Source organism: Drosophila miranda, chromosome 4 (genome assembly GCF_003369915.1).
Source record: "Drosophila miranda strain MSH22 chromosome 4, D.miranda_PacBio2.1, whole genome shotgun sequence".
Lineage (NCBI taxonomy): Eukaryota > Metazoa > Arthropoda > Insecta > Diptera > Drosophilidae > Drosophila > Drosophila miranda.
The window spans coordinates 17257112-17274906 of NC_046677.1; the positions used below are offsets into that span (position 1 = coordinate 17257112).

A 17795-nucleotide genomic window follows, 5' to 3' on the forward strand; every position below is an offset into this window, starting at 1 on the left:
GAATTGTTGCGGCAACATTGCGGCTGCTCAACATGTTGCTGTCCCATGTTGCATACTGATCGAGTGCGGCTTCTTTGGCTGCTGCCTGACATGAATGGCTTTAACCATTTTTGGTCCTACAGTTAAATACTGGAGAGCAGAGCCACATCTGTGGCGGGGACCCGTACAATGCATTCATAATGAGTAAAATGTGCCGCGGCTTCCCTATGAATGAACCTCGTAAATAGCTCGCCCCGCTCTCCGCCGGAGGGATCGGAGCGGGAGTTTATAAATTGTGCTGGCAAAGTTTATAAATTATTTTCAATGTCAAACATAAGCCTTATAAATAAACACGTTACACGAACCCACTAAAAATAGATCAATAGCGAGTGGATCGCAGCAGATTCGAGGCGAATCCCTCTCATTGGGTCAATTTGTGAGATCCACAACAGCCCCAGCCACAGCTACAGAAACAGAAACAGCAACAACAATAACCACAACTGGTTAAACAAACAAACAGAATTGCATTTTGCAAAAATTGAATTTCATCTTGCGGTTGCACTTAATTTGGCAATCGTTGCAATAATTTTGTTTACAATTTACGAGTACGCGTACGAGAGACTAGTATGGGTGTGTAAACTCTTATGCCTTCTCCAAGATCTTCCCATGCTGTGGTTGTTGTTCCGGTTGTTGCCTCATGCTCTCATCGCCACCTCGTGTTGCGTTTGCTTTGTGGTTTCTCTGCGGTTGTGCGGCGAATTTATGGCGAAAAGGTGACAGATTCTCAAACGATTTTATCATCTTGGCAACAAAGTCCCCCCCCCTCACACAAAACTTGGCCCGATTCAAATGTTGTTTTCTTTGGAGCGATGCGTAGACGCTTAGTTCGAATATTTTATGGGTTTTGGATTTTTGATTTGGCTGTAAAGTAGCCAGAGCTATTGCCGGAGCATGGAAAATGTAACGTACCTTTATGGCTGTGCCGATGTTTACTTTCCGAATTGAGGTCTGACTGTTGAGATCCCAAAAAATAAAAAAAATAGGGGGGCGAAGAGGAAAAATTGAATTTATGGGCAGCAAATCGAAACTTTAAATACGTAAACGATTACTTTAAGTATGGATCCTTCCAGCACCTGTAACATTCGCGCATTCATAATCTTAGGAAGAGAAAGACCCGCTTTGATCGGCCACACACTCTATCCGATTAGTATGCGTCCGATTCAAGACTTCATTTAAAGTAATAACCCACTCATATCGAAATGGTAACTAAAATAAAGTATTGATACATAAAAATCAGCCATAAATATGAGGCAATATTTATGTAAGTGGCGATTATTGCGCCATTACGATTAGTTAATGTATTAACAGCCCCCCGAGTACATTCAAGAACGGGCCAGCCACACAAATGGAAGTGAGTGTTTACAGCCGGAGAAGCGGAGAAGACAAAGTAAATTAATGTGTTCTCTGTTGCGGGTTCCGAAATAGTTTGTATAAACAACAAGGTTCTCCTCACCGTGCGATAGATCTGCCACTCGAGCGTGGCAACGGTGGTGGAGGGGGGGTGGGTTGCATAGATCTGAGAGATCTGAACCTGAACTCTGTATTAGGGGGTTTCGACAGGAGATTGAGACGTCTGCTTAAATATTTATGAAATCATAAAATTTTATGTTTCCCTTCCGCGTGGCACTTGACACTAATGCCGCCATTTGGGGAATTTGTCGAGCCCAAAATCGAGCCCTGCAGTTGCGGTGCGGTGCTAATGATGATTTTGATGTGCAGCGAATGGATTGGCTGCAGGCTAACGGGGCCATTTTCACGGCGATTACGTGAAGTACTCCCCATCGTCCATATACCGCTTCCCCTACCATTCCCCCACCTTCCCGCCAGGCTGTTGTTTGTTTTATGCCCGAATTGTTGTTTTACAATTGCTGTAAATAAATAGAGGCCGCAGATCAAAGACCTATCAATTGGCACCAGCTTCGATTATGCTGCATGCTGCATGCTGCACTTGCCTGCCCCGACCCTTATTTTGTTGCAATTCACACCCAATTAGTAATAAATTTGAATGCATGCTGCAATATTCCCTCGTCTCGTCTCGTCTCGTCTCGTCTCGGATCCACGCTGCCATTCGCCACAACAGTTATGGGTGCCATTAAGTTTTATCGATGGCGCTCCGCTCCGTCTTGGAGCGTATTTGATTTGTGGCCCACTCGAGAGGGCTGGCAAGCCTATTCACCTTTGATATTCTCACACGTTCCGAAACAAAAACCAACCAAACTTAATTGCAATTGACTTTTAATGCTCATGCGGGCTGCCCGCTGTGTTAATTCGAATTCAAACTGTTTCCATTAAGTGGAGTGGCCAAGTGGGAGCCATGTGGCCATGTCCCAGCTCTAAGCAAACGTATTGCTCCACCACGAGGATGACGGGCACGGGCGGGATGATGAGACGGCAGTCTATATTACATATAAGTAATACCCATCTCCACTCTACCACGCTACACTGGGAATAATATATGAATGCATTGAATTGTCCTATGAGAATGAAATGGAACGGCATTGAAAATGACTACGAACTTTCAAAGAACATTTATTGTCTGCCATTCGTGATTTTAGCAAAGGTTCAACACAATAAAAGACATTCATCTGAATCTAATATCATTCTAAAATAAGACTTGGGAATTGGGACTAATCTTAAACTGAGATTCTCAGAAAAAATATCTTTAGAGTTCTACGATCGTCCTCCCTGGGCAGAGACCTGTCGAATGACCCAAATTTGAATTAAATAATCAATTAAGAAGAGCCTCCTTAGAAATGTATGAAGAAACAATCAAGAAACCAAATCATACCCTATAAAACCATAGAAAATCAAGGTCATAATTTTCTCCAGTGCATTTGAAAGACTCTCCTTGGAGGAAATTATTAACTGGCGCTAATAAAATGCTTCACAGTATTAATTTTGTCCGCTTTCGGTGTTGGGTTACCATCAAGAATGCATAAATCAAGCCTTGCCAGGCATCGATCCTGATGGGTAATGGCCGATGGCGATTGGAGGAGGCGGCGGCATTTTTACCAATTTATAAGCAAACAAACGATTCGGTGGAACACAAAAGAAGGGACATCGATGAGCAGGCATCAAGTTACTACAAGATCGGAACCCAGAGCCCAGCCATACCAGTCCATACCGTCTTACAAAACGTTTTCCGAAGCGGGGCACACAAGGATCAGCTTTCACAAGATGCAACTTAGACTGTGGGTCCCCAGTCGCACTGCAGTTGCAGTTTACAGCCAGTTTGTCATTCATCAAACAACGAAACACACAATAATAACGTTTTAATTGAACAAAAGACAAAGCCAACAAGAATCCAGATCCAGTTGAGCAACAATTGACAATTGTCCGTCGGAGATGTCGTAGGAATCAGCCTCGGATCGGATCGGATCGCAGTCTTTCCTTTATTCTGTCCGTCTGTCCCTCTGTCCCTCTGTCCATCTGTTTGTCTGCAGTTTTGCGGCTGCCTCTTCTTTTGTGCCCCTGTCTCTGCAAGTCTGTATCTGTATCTGTATCCGTAACTACCACTGCCTCCCTGTCTTGTTTTTCTGAAGTGACTGTGACTGTCACCTTTCCATCAAGTTGAAGGCAGGCGGCAGTGAAAGGCTCTACGCTGATGTCCACGTGCCAAGCGGCATTGTTTAGCAACTTTTGTTCAGGTTGCTCGAAGTTAATTGATTAGCTCTCCATCCAAGCAAATACTGCGAAACAAAGCGAATAAATGGATAAAGGATCCCCTAATGAGGTGTACTTGTGGCTGAAAACCATTGAAATCCAATAGCAAAACACATCTAATGAGTGGATTATATTTCTGGATGGACTGAGGAAGATACAATAGGGTTTGCCTTGGCTTCCCTCCTTCGCCCAGACGGGTGTTACTTTGGCATCTGCTGGGATTGCCTCTTACCGCTTGTTAAAGCTTGAGAAAATATCCTTTCTCTCATACTAGTCTCCACTCACTACGTGTCCCCGTGAGAGCCCTCATAGGTTCAGGCCTGCGTCTGCCTCTGCGTCCAGGACAATTAGGATTCACTCCCCCGTTGCGTGTTAGGGGCAACAGAATGCAAAAAGGGATCATGATGATCCTGCTGTGTCGCAGGTCCAGGTCCAGGCAAAGGGAAAGGCCATGGCAATGGCCTGGCATGTGGTCGGTAGACAGCCGTCTCCTTCCCCGTCCCCGTCTCGTGCCCCTCCGAACAGTGTCAAGGAGTTTTTGCGCTGTAAGATGTTTTTGCCAAGCACTTGCCGCTGCGGGCCAAGTCGTTTACAAATGACACACGAGCCGAGGGCAGGAGGTTGATAAATGAACTGCAGCTGATAATGGATTTCGTGTTTCGTGCGGGATGATGGGACATTGGGATGGCCAGTGAAAGTAGCGCCGATGGTGAAGGTTCCATGGCGGGCTCGAGTTCCAGGGATGGCAAAATATGAGATAAGCCTGCCAGATAGCGGTCCATGGACTCGATTTGAGGTGGTCCAGGCCGGAGAGCCGGAGAGCCGGGCCTAGGCCCCGATAAGCAGAGCCGTACGAAAGGTAATTAAATGCCATTAAAGTTGAGTGGAGAGAATGCCAGCATTCCATCGAGTCGAGCAAATGTATCTGTATCTGTTTATCTGCTGGATGCAGTGAGAGTAGAGTTGCTGAGCAGAACGAGCAGCAAAAGAAACCAAACAAAACGAAGGAGGAGCTCAGAACACACACACAGAGCCAGAGACAGAGACAGATAAAGATGGGACTGGGACTGGGACTGGGCGACGGACAAATCAGACGGCGGCGCTCGACGATTAACATACAAAAGGATTTCGAAGAACTTTGGATCCCGCCTTCTTCTCATTGTGTCTGTGCGAGTGTCTGGGTGTGTGTTTTTTTTTTTTTTTGTATCTCTGCAGTCAGTCGCTTCTTGTGGTTCGTTTTTCGTTCCCTCTGCGCCAATGGGCATGAATCACTTTGGGGCAACAAGAGCAGCAGAGCACCAGCAGAGGGCTGGGCATGTTTCGGTGAGGCAGCCACAGCGACGACAGAGATTCAGGTTCAGGTTTAGGGCATCCGAAAACGAATCCTAAGCTAGATTCTAAAGTGCTTACTAACAGTTTCTTCCGGCTAGGGATAACTGACAAATTGCCTGGAAATATGATGCTCGCAGTTGAACCGGGAAGGGCAGGGGAGGAGGAAATGCCAAGGCCGGTCAGACGGCGGCAAGTGAAGTGAAGAACAGGGACAAAGGCTACTTAAGAAGCCTTGGCGCCAGTTCCATATGGTGTGTGTGTGTGTGTGTGTGTACCAGAGAAAAGCCGCAATGTCTGGCAACGCTTAATTTGGTCAGCCTCCGGTCCAGACGTCGCGACCAAGCACCGACGACACTGAGAAGGGATCTGAGATACTTCCTAGAGTCGAATACTTCCGAAACGAATAATAGAATACACTACCATCTTTTGGGATTCATAGTGTCTTTGTACTCTATATTGACTGGCTTCCAGTAAGAGAAACAAATAAGGATGCCTAGGCGTCAAAGCTCTGATACGTGGTATTCAAATATTAGAACTCTCCAAGAGGAAAGCTTCCAAAGATATAATATACATACATAAGAATACAGAGATCTATTTATTTGTTATCCAAAGTGATAGATATTATTCTTGCACCCCTTTTGAACCCCTTCTTGTACCCCTTCTTGTACCCCTTCTTGTACACCTTCTTGAACCCCTTCTTGAACCCCTTCTTGTGCCCCTTCTTGTATGCCTTCTTGTACCCCCTTTTGAACCCCTTCTTGTACCCCTTCTTCTACCTTCTTGTACCCCTTTTGTAACCCTTTTTTACCCATTCTCGTACCCCTTCTTATACTCCCGCTTTAGAGGCTTTTTTTTAGAATCTTTCCTGCCTTCTTCTGCAGTTCAAGGCAGTCGCTGAGAGCCAAGTTAGTCAGCCAGGCGGCTCCACCTACCGCGATTCGAGCGCCGGCGTCGTCGTCGTCGTCGACTTGGCTGGCTTGCAGCACCTGCTGTCTTGGCAACAACTGCAAAAGCCGCAGCAGCAGGAGCAGCAACAACAACCACAATCTCTTGTGGCAGAGTCACGTTGGCTGCGCATGCGCGGGTGTTTTCAGGTTGAGTCGACTAAAGTAAAGAGTCATCTGTGGGGGCAGGGGCATCGGCAGGAGGAGAAGCAGAAGAAGGCAGCTAAAAAAAGGCAGTTAAAATGCATTTAGCTGCTGTGCGCTGGTATTGGTGCGGCTCTGTGCTAGCGAGAGTATCTGTGTGCGCGAGTGTGAAAGAGCCAGCAAGTGTCATTCCTATGGCGGCCGCTGCCCTTTTTTTTACTTCTTGCCAACCAATAAAATTATACTAATTCCTGACTTTTTGATTTCATTTTCTGTTTGTGCAACGCCCGTGTGTCTGTGTGTCTGTGTGCCTGTGTATCTGTGTATCTGTGTGGTTGCTAAGGATTTCGTTACCTAAACACACACGAACACGAACACACGTACAGACACCCGCAGAGTCATAGATACAAACACAGACACAGAGTCTTGAAAAGAGAACAGCTCGACTCGGGGGCTCTCGCTCACTCCTGTGGCCGTGCTGTACGGCCCCTGGGCCCAGGGCCCATGCACGATCCGAGCGATCTGGCTGCCTTTCTGGCTGGCAGCTTCAGACTCCAGCTCCAGGAATGCGTGATCGCGACCGGGCGAGACAGTTCGGTTTCATACTTGGCTCATTGCGCTCGTGCAACACCCCGAAAAGAGTCAAGGTTCTCAAATGTGCCCCGCTCTACTGGCTGAACTCGGCAGGAAAACGGACTAAGGCTTTCGTAGTCGCTTTCTTGGACACTCTGGAATTACAAAAGTAAGTCAAGAAGATATTGGTGGCCAGAGGAAACCATTCATACCTATAAGGCCAAGAATATATATTCTCGATGAGATTCTAAATTGTTGCCGTTTTAGGAAGGTTTTTTCAATAAACTTTTGTTCCTTTCTTGCTAAAAAAATATTTTTAAGTTTATAATTCATTGAAAAATTATATTTTCAAAAGTATTCATCGGTTAAATAGTTACTTCAGTTAGAAAGTGTCCTCAAAGAGTGTCGAAAAGTGTTACCTCAAAATGGCAGATAAATTCTTGAAAGAAAGCTACGAATATTACTCAACGTTGTGGTGTTTCCTTTCTTATAAGCCACCTCAACGAATCAGAAAAAAGTAGGGAATGAAATTTGAGTGCGCTCAAATGATGAAATCCCGAGTAATATCCGGAGAGTATTTTACCTAAAAGAGTACATGACATTCGACATTCTACATTTTATCCCGCCGTATATGTAGGTCGGTACGATCTGTAAGATAGCATATATACGGCATATTTATTACTAAGGTGAGTTGTACCCAAGTAATGTCTATGATATGGGTCTCCTTTTATACGAAATTCTGTCTTAAAACTCCACTTTTGTATGATAAATTGCGGCGAGCGAGCCATCCGACTTGACTGTTGGTGTGAGTGAGAATGTGAGTGGAGTGGAGTGAAAAAGAGAGAGAGAGAGGCGGAGGCAGAGGCAGAGGCAAAGAGAGAAAACGAAGAAGATTTTTGACGTCGCGCTGGCTGGCTGGGAAACTGAAAAGTGGCGCTAGACGAGGTGCGTGATCATGATCATTGCCCCGATAATGGTCATCCCAAAGAGGATGATGATGATGATGAGCAGGAGGAGGCGGAAGCGGAGGAGGCAAGAACCAAAACTTTGAGAGGGCGCGCTCTCGTGTGTCTCAACGTCTGTCTCTCTCTTTCAAGTATTGCTCTCAAAGTGGAGCTGCCGAAGACGAGAAACGAGCGGTGCACAGCGAACGCTCGAAAGCCGAACACGAGCGAGCCGAAGAGGCTTCGGTCGGCTGTTACTGTATCTGTATCTGTATCTGAGTATCTGAATCAGGTAGAGGTAGACAGAAAGGCGTTAGTCGTTCCACAGCGCTGATCGAGTTTAAAACTATTCCGCTGCACGGAGAGCACAGAGCGGAAGCCAAAGTAAAAACTTAACGTAACGAAAAAACACACATCCGAAAGCTTTCAGCGTCCAGTGGTTAAAGAAAATCCGTACTGCGGCGCGTTCAAACCCGAAGCGATAAATGTTGAAAATTTGATGCAGAAACAAAGAAATCGATGAGTGTGTGCTGCCAAGTGGTGCGTGTGTGCGGTGTGTGTGGTGTGGTGTGGTGTGGTGTGGAATGGAATGCCAACCGACAAGTTGTAAAGGGAAACCCTGAAATCTGAACAGCCGCCAGCCAGCGGCAAACAAAACTGTGAATACGAAACAAATGCACGCAGCAGATACTGCCAAAGAGATACAGATACATCTCTTGTCTCTCGCGTGTGAAGTGCGACAACAATAAAAACAAACAAACAAAAAAAAAACCAGCAGAAACAACACTAAATCTGCATAAACAATTGAGTCTCTCCTTGGAAAAAATGTGGATTACAGCTACGACACGGCCCCGATGCCGCGGCGAGTGCTCGGACAAATGGCAAACGGGAAGAAAGTAACTGAATCCGAATGACAAGTGTATCTGCCAGATACTCACTGGGGAGAGTGTCATGTGCCGCGGCATTCCGACCACAGCAACAACACGAAGCACAAACACCCAGCGCCTGGAGTGCGGCAATACAATTTTCAACAAGAACTTGATCTACTTCATCTACAATTATCGCAAGCGAAAAACCAAAACCAAACCAAACGGAGATACAGTAGCCGAAACACGCACGCCACCAAAACCGAAACCGAAACAGAAACAGAAACAGCAACAGATACAGATACACAGTTACAGGTACAGATGCAGATACAGATACAGAGCGAGTGAGAGTGAGAGTGAGAGAAGTCCCTATCAGATATTTACACAAACGTGATTTATTTGAAAAGCGAAACGAGAGGCACAACAACAGTACTGAACGGAAGCCTCAAGTGCCATAAACATCTGTAAATTGTGCAAATATATCGGAGTGTAACCAAAAGCCGCACGGCGCGATAACGCACTCGCACTCACAGTCGCAGTGGCCGTCGCAGACGTCATAAATTCAGTGGAACGAAAGGTGTCAGCCCAGCCTATAGACAGACCACGACAAGACCCCGACCGACGAGACAGTTGGTCGCTTTTATTTTGCTTGCTTTTCGGGCAATCCATCAATATCTCTCTCTCTCTATATACAAACGGCGCTCAAATTAACGACTAAACACATGTCGTATAAATACCCACAGAAACGGGCCCACAAAGATCCAATATCAAGCGATATCATTCAACCATAGGAAACTTTATAAGACTGAGGTGAGTCCCGAACCAGAGCTCGTTGGGGTTTTTCTTCTCGATATGCATTATTTTCACCCGCTTTTCCTAACCTCCCCGTCGACGGTGCCTAAGCTTATGTAAATGTGTCCCCAAAAAATCTGAACTTGGACAAGCTGTGAGAACCGCACACAAAACTGAACCATTGCATAACCAGAGTGCCATTCGATACAGAAAATTTGATATTGTTTGGGGAATGTTTGTTGGGAGGGGGGGGAGGGAATGCTTTGTGGATGGCATGTGGCTTCCAAAGGAGAGGGGATATCATTTCAAGTTGTTCTTTGACTCCAAAGCGGGAGAATTATTATTTATAATGGATACAGATAGATGATATCCTTCAAAGCATATTTTGGTGTAACCAATCCCCATACCAATAGAGAGGGCGTGAGCACTGGCTCAAAAATCTTGAGTCCCTTGCAACCCCTAGGCATCCTCCGCCAGACTTAATCAAAATATTTCTCCACGTACATCATAATTGTATTGAGGACTGTCTATCTAGTCTTCTGGGAACTCGCTTGACCTTTGTTGGCCCGCACAATAAAGTACCGTACTTTCCGAAGATGAGACCCTCTTAAAAGGTGGAGAATAAAAAGAGATGGTCACATAAAAAGCGGCGGCAAAGACAAAACAAAAACGTCAATATCCTGGGGACATAAATTATATACAAAAATATAGATTTCTATTGTATTTGTATCTGTATCTGTATCTTTGGCCCAGCGAGGGTTTTGTCTACGTTTGCGTTTATTATTAACCAATCTAATTGCTGACGTTGTGCGGCACAGATACAAATGTTTCTGTAATTGTGTGCGTGTGTGTGTGCGATGATATTGGGTAACCGGAATGAAACGTTAATAAAAAATGTGTCAATTTGCGAAACATTTCGAAGTTTCTTTATTTTTATTTTTTTTGTTTTTGGTCTTTGAAATTTGAACTTTAGCATGGGCTTGCGACATTTCACAGTTCGAATAGAGGCAAGTCCGCGCCATAATTCATTGAGTGGACGAATGGCCGAGCTTGAAAATCCCAGAAATCCCCCGGCGGGCAGGTAGAGCCGCTAGCATGTGGGAAATGTTGGAAAACAAAAATATAGGTAAATAGAGGAGAAAATCAAGCTGAAACTCAAGCCACACGCTTAGCCACAGAACCTGGCGAGTTCTGGGAACGTATTTAAGACAAACAACAAATTATGAACAAATCATAAACATATTTATGAAATTCACCCATTTCATTCACCCTTCCCCTGCTCCACACCGATCCGACTGGCTCTCTCTCTCTCCCGCTTAAGATTTCCCAATTTTCAATCCGTCTTATCAGAGCTGGATGATCTTTTTCAGCCCTCACCGCCGGATGAGGACTGGAGGGCTCTCTAAATCGGGGACTGGGACTGGACTGGGACCGGGACTGCACCCCCCAGCGTGTGCCATCTTCCATTCTTCTTACCAATTTAACAATTTTCGAAAATTCCTTTTGCGCCCAAGCGCCCTGTCATATAACAAATTTTTTTTAGTACAAGATAAGATGCGTATCTTTATGTGAAGAACAACATGTAATTTGTTCTAGGTGTGTGTTTCTGTGCCTGTACCTTTTGGGCGCATCTTGAGATAAAATCTTGGAAATTTATTGCCTATAACCAAAATATATAGAATACTTCTAATAATTTTCATAAATTTTCCAGATAAGTGGGTTTTTAGTTTTGATTCTCTGTGAATTGCCGCCTGTTTATAAATCAAAGCCCATGCGATAAGAACGCGGATTGAAACCTCTCTAATAACCAAAAACTTGCATCGAACCCCACATTGGATTGACCAGGGGGCCTGTGAGGGGCAGGGGGGTGCCCTGGGGGCAGGGGCTGCACGGGACTATATTGAATTTCTAAGCGTAGACATAAAGCGGGGCACAGCGAATGCTTTTGGTATGCCGATATGGCCCAGAAGATCGCGTGTCAGTCCGAAGGTGCAATGTCCGCCCGGATTGCAACACTTGTACATATATGGTAGGGGGGGGGGGATATGAGTGTTTTAAAGAGTGCAGAGCGAGAGAGAGAGAGAGAGAGGAGAGCCAGCCATTTTTTAGTTGCACCTTTCACCCTTGTGGGCCATAAAAGTTTCGAGGCAGGGCAGACCAGAGCAGGCGCTTCTTGAAATGTGCCAAGAAGAGTGCCAAAGGAAGCGGCAGCAGCGAGGCAGCGACGGCTAGCCGCAGTCGGCGTCTCCCACGCAGCGACGCCGGCCGCAGCAGCGCTGCCTCTACCTGTGGTACCTGCCGAAAGAGCCCGATCGTGTGCCTCTCAGTCGAGCATCGCACGTCGTTGGGCACACACAGGCGCACACACACACACACACACGCACGAACAGAGGCAAGCAGAGTGAGCGAAAGAGCTGGGCCCGGCCTATATGGTCGTCTCGCTCCAGCTCGGGGCCACACTCAAACACTCAGGCGCTCAAACGCTTGAGTGAAAGAGCGGAGGACTGATCGATCCGAAGAGTAACCCTTTTCGACAAATGCTAAACCATTTCTCCCATGTTTCTGTATCGTTCCAGAGTTGCAAGCGACCATGCGCGCATGGATTCTACTCCTCGCAGTGCTGGCGACTTCTCAACCGATCGTTCAAGTTGCTAGCACCGAGGATACGAGTATATCCCAGAGATTCATCGCAGCCATAGCGCCTACCCGCACTGAGCCATCAGCAGCAGCAGCAGCAGCGGCTGCGGCAGTCACAGCAACAGCACCGGCACCGGCAACGGCAACAGCAACAACAGCATTAGCAAAAGCATTTAATCCCTTTAACGAATTGCTCTACAAAAGCAGTGATAGTGATAGTGATAACAACAACAACAACAACAAAAACCGCAACAACCTAAATAAAGGCCCAAGGAATAACAAAAACAAGGGCAATAAACATAGCAAAAGTGACGCGAATCGACAGTTCAACGAAGTGCATAAGCCAAGAACAGACCAATTAGAAAATTCCAAAAATAAACCTAAACAATTAGTTAATAAATCCAACAAAATGGCTGTCAAGGATCAGAAGCATCATCAGCCGCAACAGCAGCCGCAACAGCAGCAGCAACATCACAAGCCAGCGACTACGACTGCGCTAACATCCACAGAATCTCATCAATCCCCGATTGAAACAATCTTCGTGGATGATCCCGCCCTGGCCCTGGAGGAGGAGGTGGCCTCCATCAATGTCCCCGCCAACGCAGGGGCCATCATCGAGGAGCTGGAGCCGTCGACCTATAGCAAAAAAGAGCTCATTAAGGATAAACTGAAACCAGATCCCTCAACTCTAGTCGAGATAGAGAACAGCCTTCTGTCGCTGTTCAACATGAAGCGGCCGCCCAAGATCGATCGCTCCAAGATCATCATACCCGAGGCCATGAAGAAGCTCTACGCGGAGATCATGGGCCACGAACTGGACTCGGTGAACATACCCAGGCCAGGACTGCTGACCAAATCAGCAAACACAGTGAGGAGTTTTACACACAAAGGTGAGTTCTCAGTTTTCTCAACAAAATTTCGATCGTATATATATATAATTCGGTGGTATCTAAAACGAGGTCTATTCTTTTCTTATTTGTAAGGGGATCAAGGCAGGGTTATAGCAAGTAAAGTAGTTTCATTTGGGATATAATTTCGAGGCTTTAAAGGCCTAGGAAATAGTTGAACACCGATTCTAAAGCGACGTCCTAGAGGCCCCTAAGATCTAAGCTAAGATCCTTCAGTCCCTTTGATTTCCATTCTTCATTTCGTAGTTTCAATTAATTTTCAAATACTTTCAATACATTTTAAGAGTAGTATCCGTTGCATGGATCTGTTGTTGCAATGAATTCCAACATTGCACATGGATATCTGACCGATCTCTTAAGGATTATTTTATGATCTGCTCAAGCTTGTCTCATATCGATTATGATAGCAAAAACTTTACCTTATAGAATAAATAATAGAGGTAGTACGTACATGAATACATAGCTAAGGAAAACATAGATTTCCACTCAAAAAACCTTGATAGTTTTGGCACGAGATGACCCACATTTTTCACCTGCTCTCTGGTTTCCCTGGCTCTCTGGCACATGGATTCCATACATCTTTTGGATTGATTTCCCCCTTGTTTCCACTCATGGGAAACGCGTACTTTCCGCCACTGAAATGCGAATGAAGAGCGTATCTGGATTTTCCCTGAAATACTGTTTCATCTAAGCGATTTGCATACCTGCCCGAGTGCATCATTCAAGCAAGCGCGAAGAACTGTGGAATCACGCGGAAATTCCGCAGCTTTTCAAAATGAACAGAACGCCGGAGAGGGTAGCAGGCGAAAAGGACAGACAGTAGACAGGTCCTTTTACCTGCCGGGCCGTTAGCCGTGCCCAAAAGTGACCTTGAGAATTTTCAACGGAATTACACCCGGAATGTTTAGCGCATGCGCTAAATGGCTTTTATATTGTATTTGTAGAAATAACAATTATTATTAAAACGTATTTCGCATTATTTTCCGCAGGATTAGAGGGACGGACAATAAAGCAGTTAGAGCAGGGGCAGGCTAGGCCGGGGCAGCAAACAGGTAACCAATCCAGTCCAGTCCAGTCCAAGCCAACACAAGCCAAGCCAACAAACCGGCATGGCTAAGTGTCTAGGGCCAAGTGTCTAAGCCTCAGTTTGGTTTGCCTTGGCTACGCTTCAGTTTTGGTTACGGATTCGGATTCGGATTCGGGTGCGGGTGTAGGGTTTCGGTTCTTGATTCTCAAAAAGAATTTACGACTATTTTCCTTTTGTGTGTCCTGTGTGCACCACTCGAGAGTGGTAAGATGGTAGCGGCTGCGGCATCGGCATCGATTCAATTTAAGATTTTTCAGCAAGCGTGCAGAGTTTGCACCTTGCCGGATCGGATCCTCAAAGGTAGGCCAGGGTGGGCCAGAGTCTTTAGCACAGGCGCCAGTCGTAAAAAGGCGGCTGGATAGCGGCAACTGGAACGTGCGATTTTCGACCTGTTTTCCCGTTTTCTCTGAGCAAACTGCCGTGCACCTTCCACTCAAGTAGTGGGAGTTTTTAAGCAGGGGCTACTTACGAGTGCAGGTAGAAGCCAGGAGAAAATGCTCGAATATCTGTCCGATCACCTGCCGTGGTACGTGGTACGCAAATTCTGCCAGTTTTTATGCCCCTCCTCCCTGATCGAGAATCTAGCGGATTATCATAGTTGATTCCCTGATCCGCACTTACTATATCGAAGCCCCTTTTTCCTGATCCGGATATCGGAGTCTCTCTGGCACTTTGAACCGTTCGCTGATCGCAGAGAAGGGGCTTTGAGCCACATCCTATTGATTCTTACTCAAATCGAAACTCTCCTTCTTTTGCTTTCAATTGCAGATAGTAAAATCGACGACAGATTTCCTCATCATCATCGGTTTCGGTTGCACTTCGACGTGAAGAGCATACCCGCCGAGGAGAAGCTGAAGGCCGCCGAGCTGCAGCTGACCCGGGACGCGCTTGCGCAGGCGGCGGTGGCTTCCACGTCGGCGAACCGGACACGGTACCAAGTGCTCGTCTACGACATCACGCGGGTGGGTGTCCGGGGACAGCGGGAGCCGAGCTATCTGCTGCTCGACACGAAGACAGTGCGTCTGAACAGCACCGACACGGTGAGCTTGGACGTGCAACCTGCCGTGGATCGGTGGCTGGCTACACCGCAAAAGAACTACGGCCTGCTGGTGGAGGTGCGGACGATGCGCTCGCTCAAGCCGGCGCCCCACCATCATGTTCGCTTGCGCCGCAGCGCGGACGAAGCGCACGAGCAGTGGCAGCACAAGCAGCCGCTACTGTTCGCCTACACGGACGATGGGCGGCACAAGGCGCGCTCGATACGGGACGTGAGTGGGGGCGGCGGTGGCGGGGAGGGTGGCAAGGGAAACGGAGGCGGCAGGAATCGGCGGCACCAACGGAGGCCGGCGAGGCGCAAGAACCACGAGGAGACCTGCCGTCGGCACTCGCTCTACGTGGACTTTGCGGACGTGGGCTGGGACGATTGGATTGTGGCGCCACCGGGGTACGATGCGTACTACTGCCATGGCAAGTGCCCCTTCCCGCTGGCCGATCACTTCAACTCGACGAACCACGCGGTGGTGCAAACCTTAGTCAATAATCTCAATCCAGGGAAGGTACCAAAGGCCTGCTGCGTGCCCACGCAGCTGGACAGCGTCGCCATGCTCTATCTCAATGACCAAAGTACAGTTGTGCTCAAGAACTATCAGGAGATGACAGTGGTGGGCTGTGGCTGTCGATAGATTCGATCGAGCCACTGTAGACAGAGCCGAGTGTAAAAAGAGAGACCAATCGAATGAATCGAATGAATCGACAGTCGATAGTCGAGAGTCGAGAGATCGCGAGCGAGAGAGCATCAAATGCTGTTTGGTTCCAAGCCGTCAATGCTTTAAACACAACGCAAACAAAATGGACTGAATATTTGAATTTTAAGTGTAAATCGTTAGACTTTAATTGTATGAGTATAAACATATGGATGCAGCCGATACCCCACGCCCCCCCCGCCCTATCGCGCCACCTTGGAGAGGAGACTCTGTCAGTTTCCACAGCTAGGCTTTGGAAAACCCTTGATCAGAGCAGATCCCAGCGAGAGAGCAGAGTCAACTGTAAATAGCCGCCAATCCCAGCCACCAGCCACCGACCACCGGATAGCCATCGAGGATACAGGAGCTGCTGAGGAGAAAAACAAAGTGAACAAATTGTATAAAAATGCTAAAATATAACTATTATCTGTACGAGTACGAGAACGAGGAGGAGAACTTTTCTACTAGCCTTTTTTTTTGTTAATAATTTTATAATGAAAAAATCACTTGTAAATTTACTAGAGCACTCAAGCGATAATATAATCGATGGAAAATTACTTGAAATTATTTAGGAAATACCAACCCGATATGCACCCACACACACACACACACACACACACACACACAAACATACAATAACTGTCTCTTGTATATGTTCTGTTCTAAATCCTTATATATCACACTCACCCACACACAAACATAAATAAATCTACGAAACGGTATTCAAACTTCGTTCCGAATCCAAACTAAACGTAACTGTAAAATAAAAACAAGATGGAAAATTCTAAACTAAAAAAACTATACTCTATGAATATACATATAAATATTTACATCGTTATGCGTTCTAAGCTAAGCTCGAATAAATCCGTAAACGTTAATTAATGTAGCCATATAAGATTGAACAGTTAAGCTCAGCATGTTGGATAAATTAGTAGAAACGAAACGGAAAACCACAAAAAAAAAAACACCAGAAAACTCGAAATGAAAATATCGATTCGTGCCTGATGTTGCAGAGCACGATTTGTATATGTATTTTTTCATATAAACTTTATTATTTTATTTATTTAAAACAAACACACACACATATTTTTGATGATGCAATGAATGCAATGGAGCGACGAGAAAAAAGAAAGAAAGAAAAAAAAATATAAGAGAAAAAAATTTATTAAAAACTATTTACAATGAAGTTTATTTTTATTTATTTTTTGCATTTTAGGTGGGGAAGAAAAAAAAGGCATGTCAAGAACTTGGAGTAAAAGGCAAAAAAAAAATAATTTAAAAAATAATTTGATTATTATAATAATATTCGGAAATGGTCAAAACGATCCATAAAATGTAAATATTCTTGATAGACGGTTGGGCGATGATTTTGGGCAGATATTACTAACGCACAGATGGAAGTATCTTGAGTCCACTATTTCTAAAAAGTTAAAAAAAATTATGCATATTGTCGTTTATGAATAAACAGATCATGTTTCGACTTGCTTTGAGATCGGACCACTATATGGCATAGATGCCATAGAGACTATGGTTCGAAAAACAAGTTTTTGTAAGAAAAGCTTTTACACAACTCTGAAGAGATCTTGTCAAAATCTGGCCACTTTATTCTACCTATATATTGGAGCTCCCACGTGTGGCTATGGGCTATGGGCATGGTCACTGACTGGTCGTCTACATACTGGCTATAAAGAACAAATGCAAATCACTATACCTCTCAAAATGCAGCAGTAAGATTCCACAAAAAGAAACACTCCAAAAAAGACGCATTATCCTTCGAGCCGGATTTGAACCAGCGACCTATGGATGACTGCTCCGTAGCTCCATAGGATCTACGAGCCCAAGCACTTCTACAGTCCACCGCTCTACCAACTGAGCTATCGAAGGCGTTGTCGAACCAGGTGCCAATTCGAAATTTACCCCGCTTATCGGACGTCAACAAAAAACAATTGCAAACTGCTTATCGCAGCATAACGTAAACTCACGAGAAACAGTCAGAGATACGCCCCACGGGAGCAGGCGCGCAGATAAGCAGACAAGAGGTGCAAGAGCACCTTAAACAGTCTATAGATTACAAATAAAACACATGATGATGTATGCAAATAAATCAGTAGGGTGGAAACCCCG

At 45.7% G+C, this 17795-nt stretch overlaps 1 protein-coding gene and 1 non-coding gene across 4 annotated transcripts in view; one reads left to right on the forward strand and one right to left on the reverse strand.

The window, feature by feature from the left end:
- The window catches only part of LOC108163475 (protein decapentaplegic), a 34526-nt gene extending 17890 nt beyond the window's left edge, over nucleotides 1-16636 (forward strand). Inside the window, exons 1-3 of one of the 3 annotated variants that reach the window (XM_017298778.2) lie at nucleotides 6721-6864; nucleotides 11874-12824; nucleotides 14698-16636. In XM_017298778.2, coding sequence (XP_017154267.2) covers nucleotides 11888-12824; nucleotides 14698-15611 — 1851 coding nt within the window. In that variant the 5' untranslated portion in view covers nucleotides 6721-6864; nucleotides 11874-11887 and the 3' untranslated portion in view covers nucleotides 15612-16636. Of the gene's footprint in view, nucleotides 1-6720; nucleotides 6865-7943; nucleotides 9316-11873; nucleotides 12825-14697 lie in introns of those variants that run through there. The other 2 variants (XM_017298776.2, XM_017298777.2) reach the window with 2 other exon arrangements.
- Nucleotides 16637-17440: 804 nt separating this feature from the next.
- Nucleotides 17441-17555, reverse strand: Trnay-gua. The gene is made up of 2 exons: nucleotides 17519-17555; nucleotides 17441-17476 (listed from the first exon to the last, which is right to left on the reverse strand). It is a non-coding gene; the product is annotated as a tRNA-Tyr (tRNA).
- Nucleotides 17556-17795: the final 240 nt, after the last annotated feature.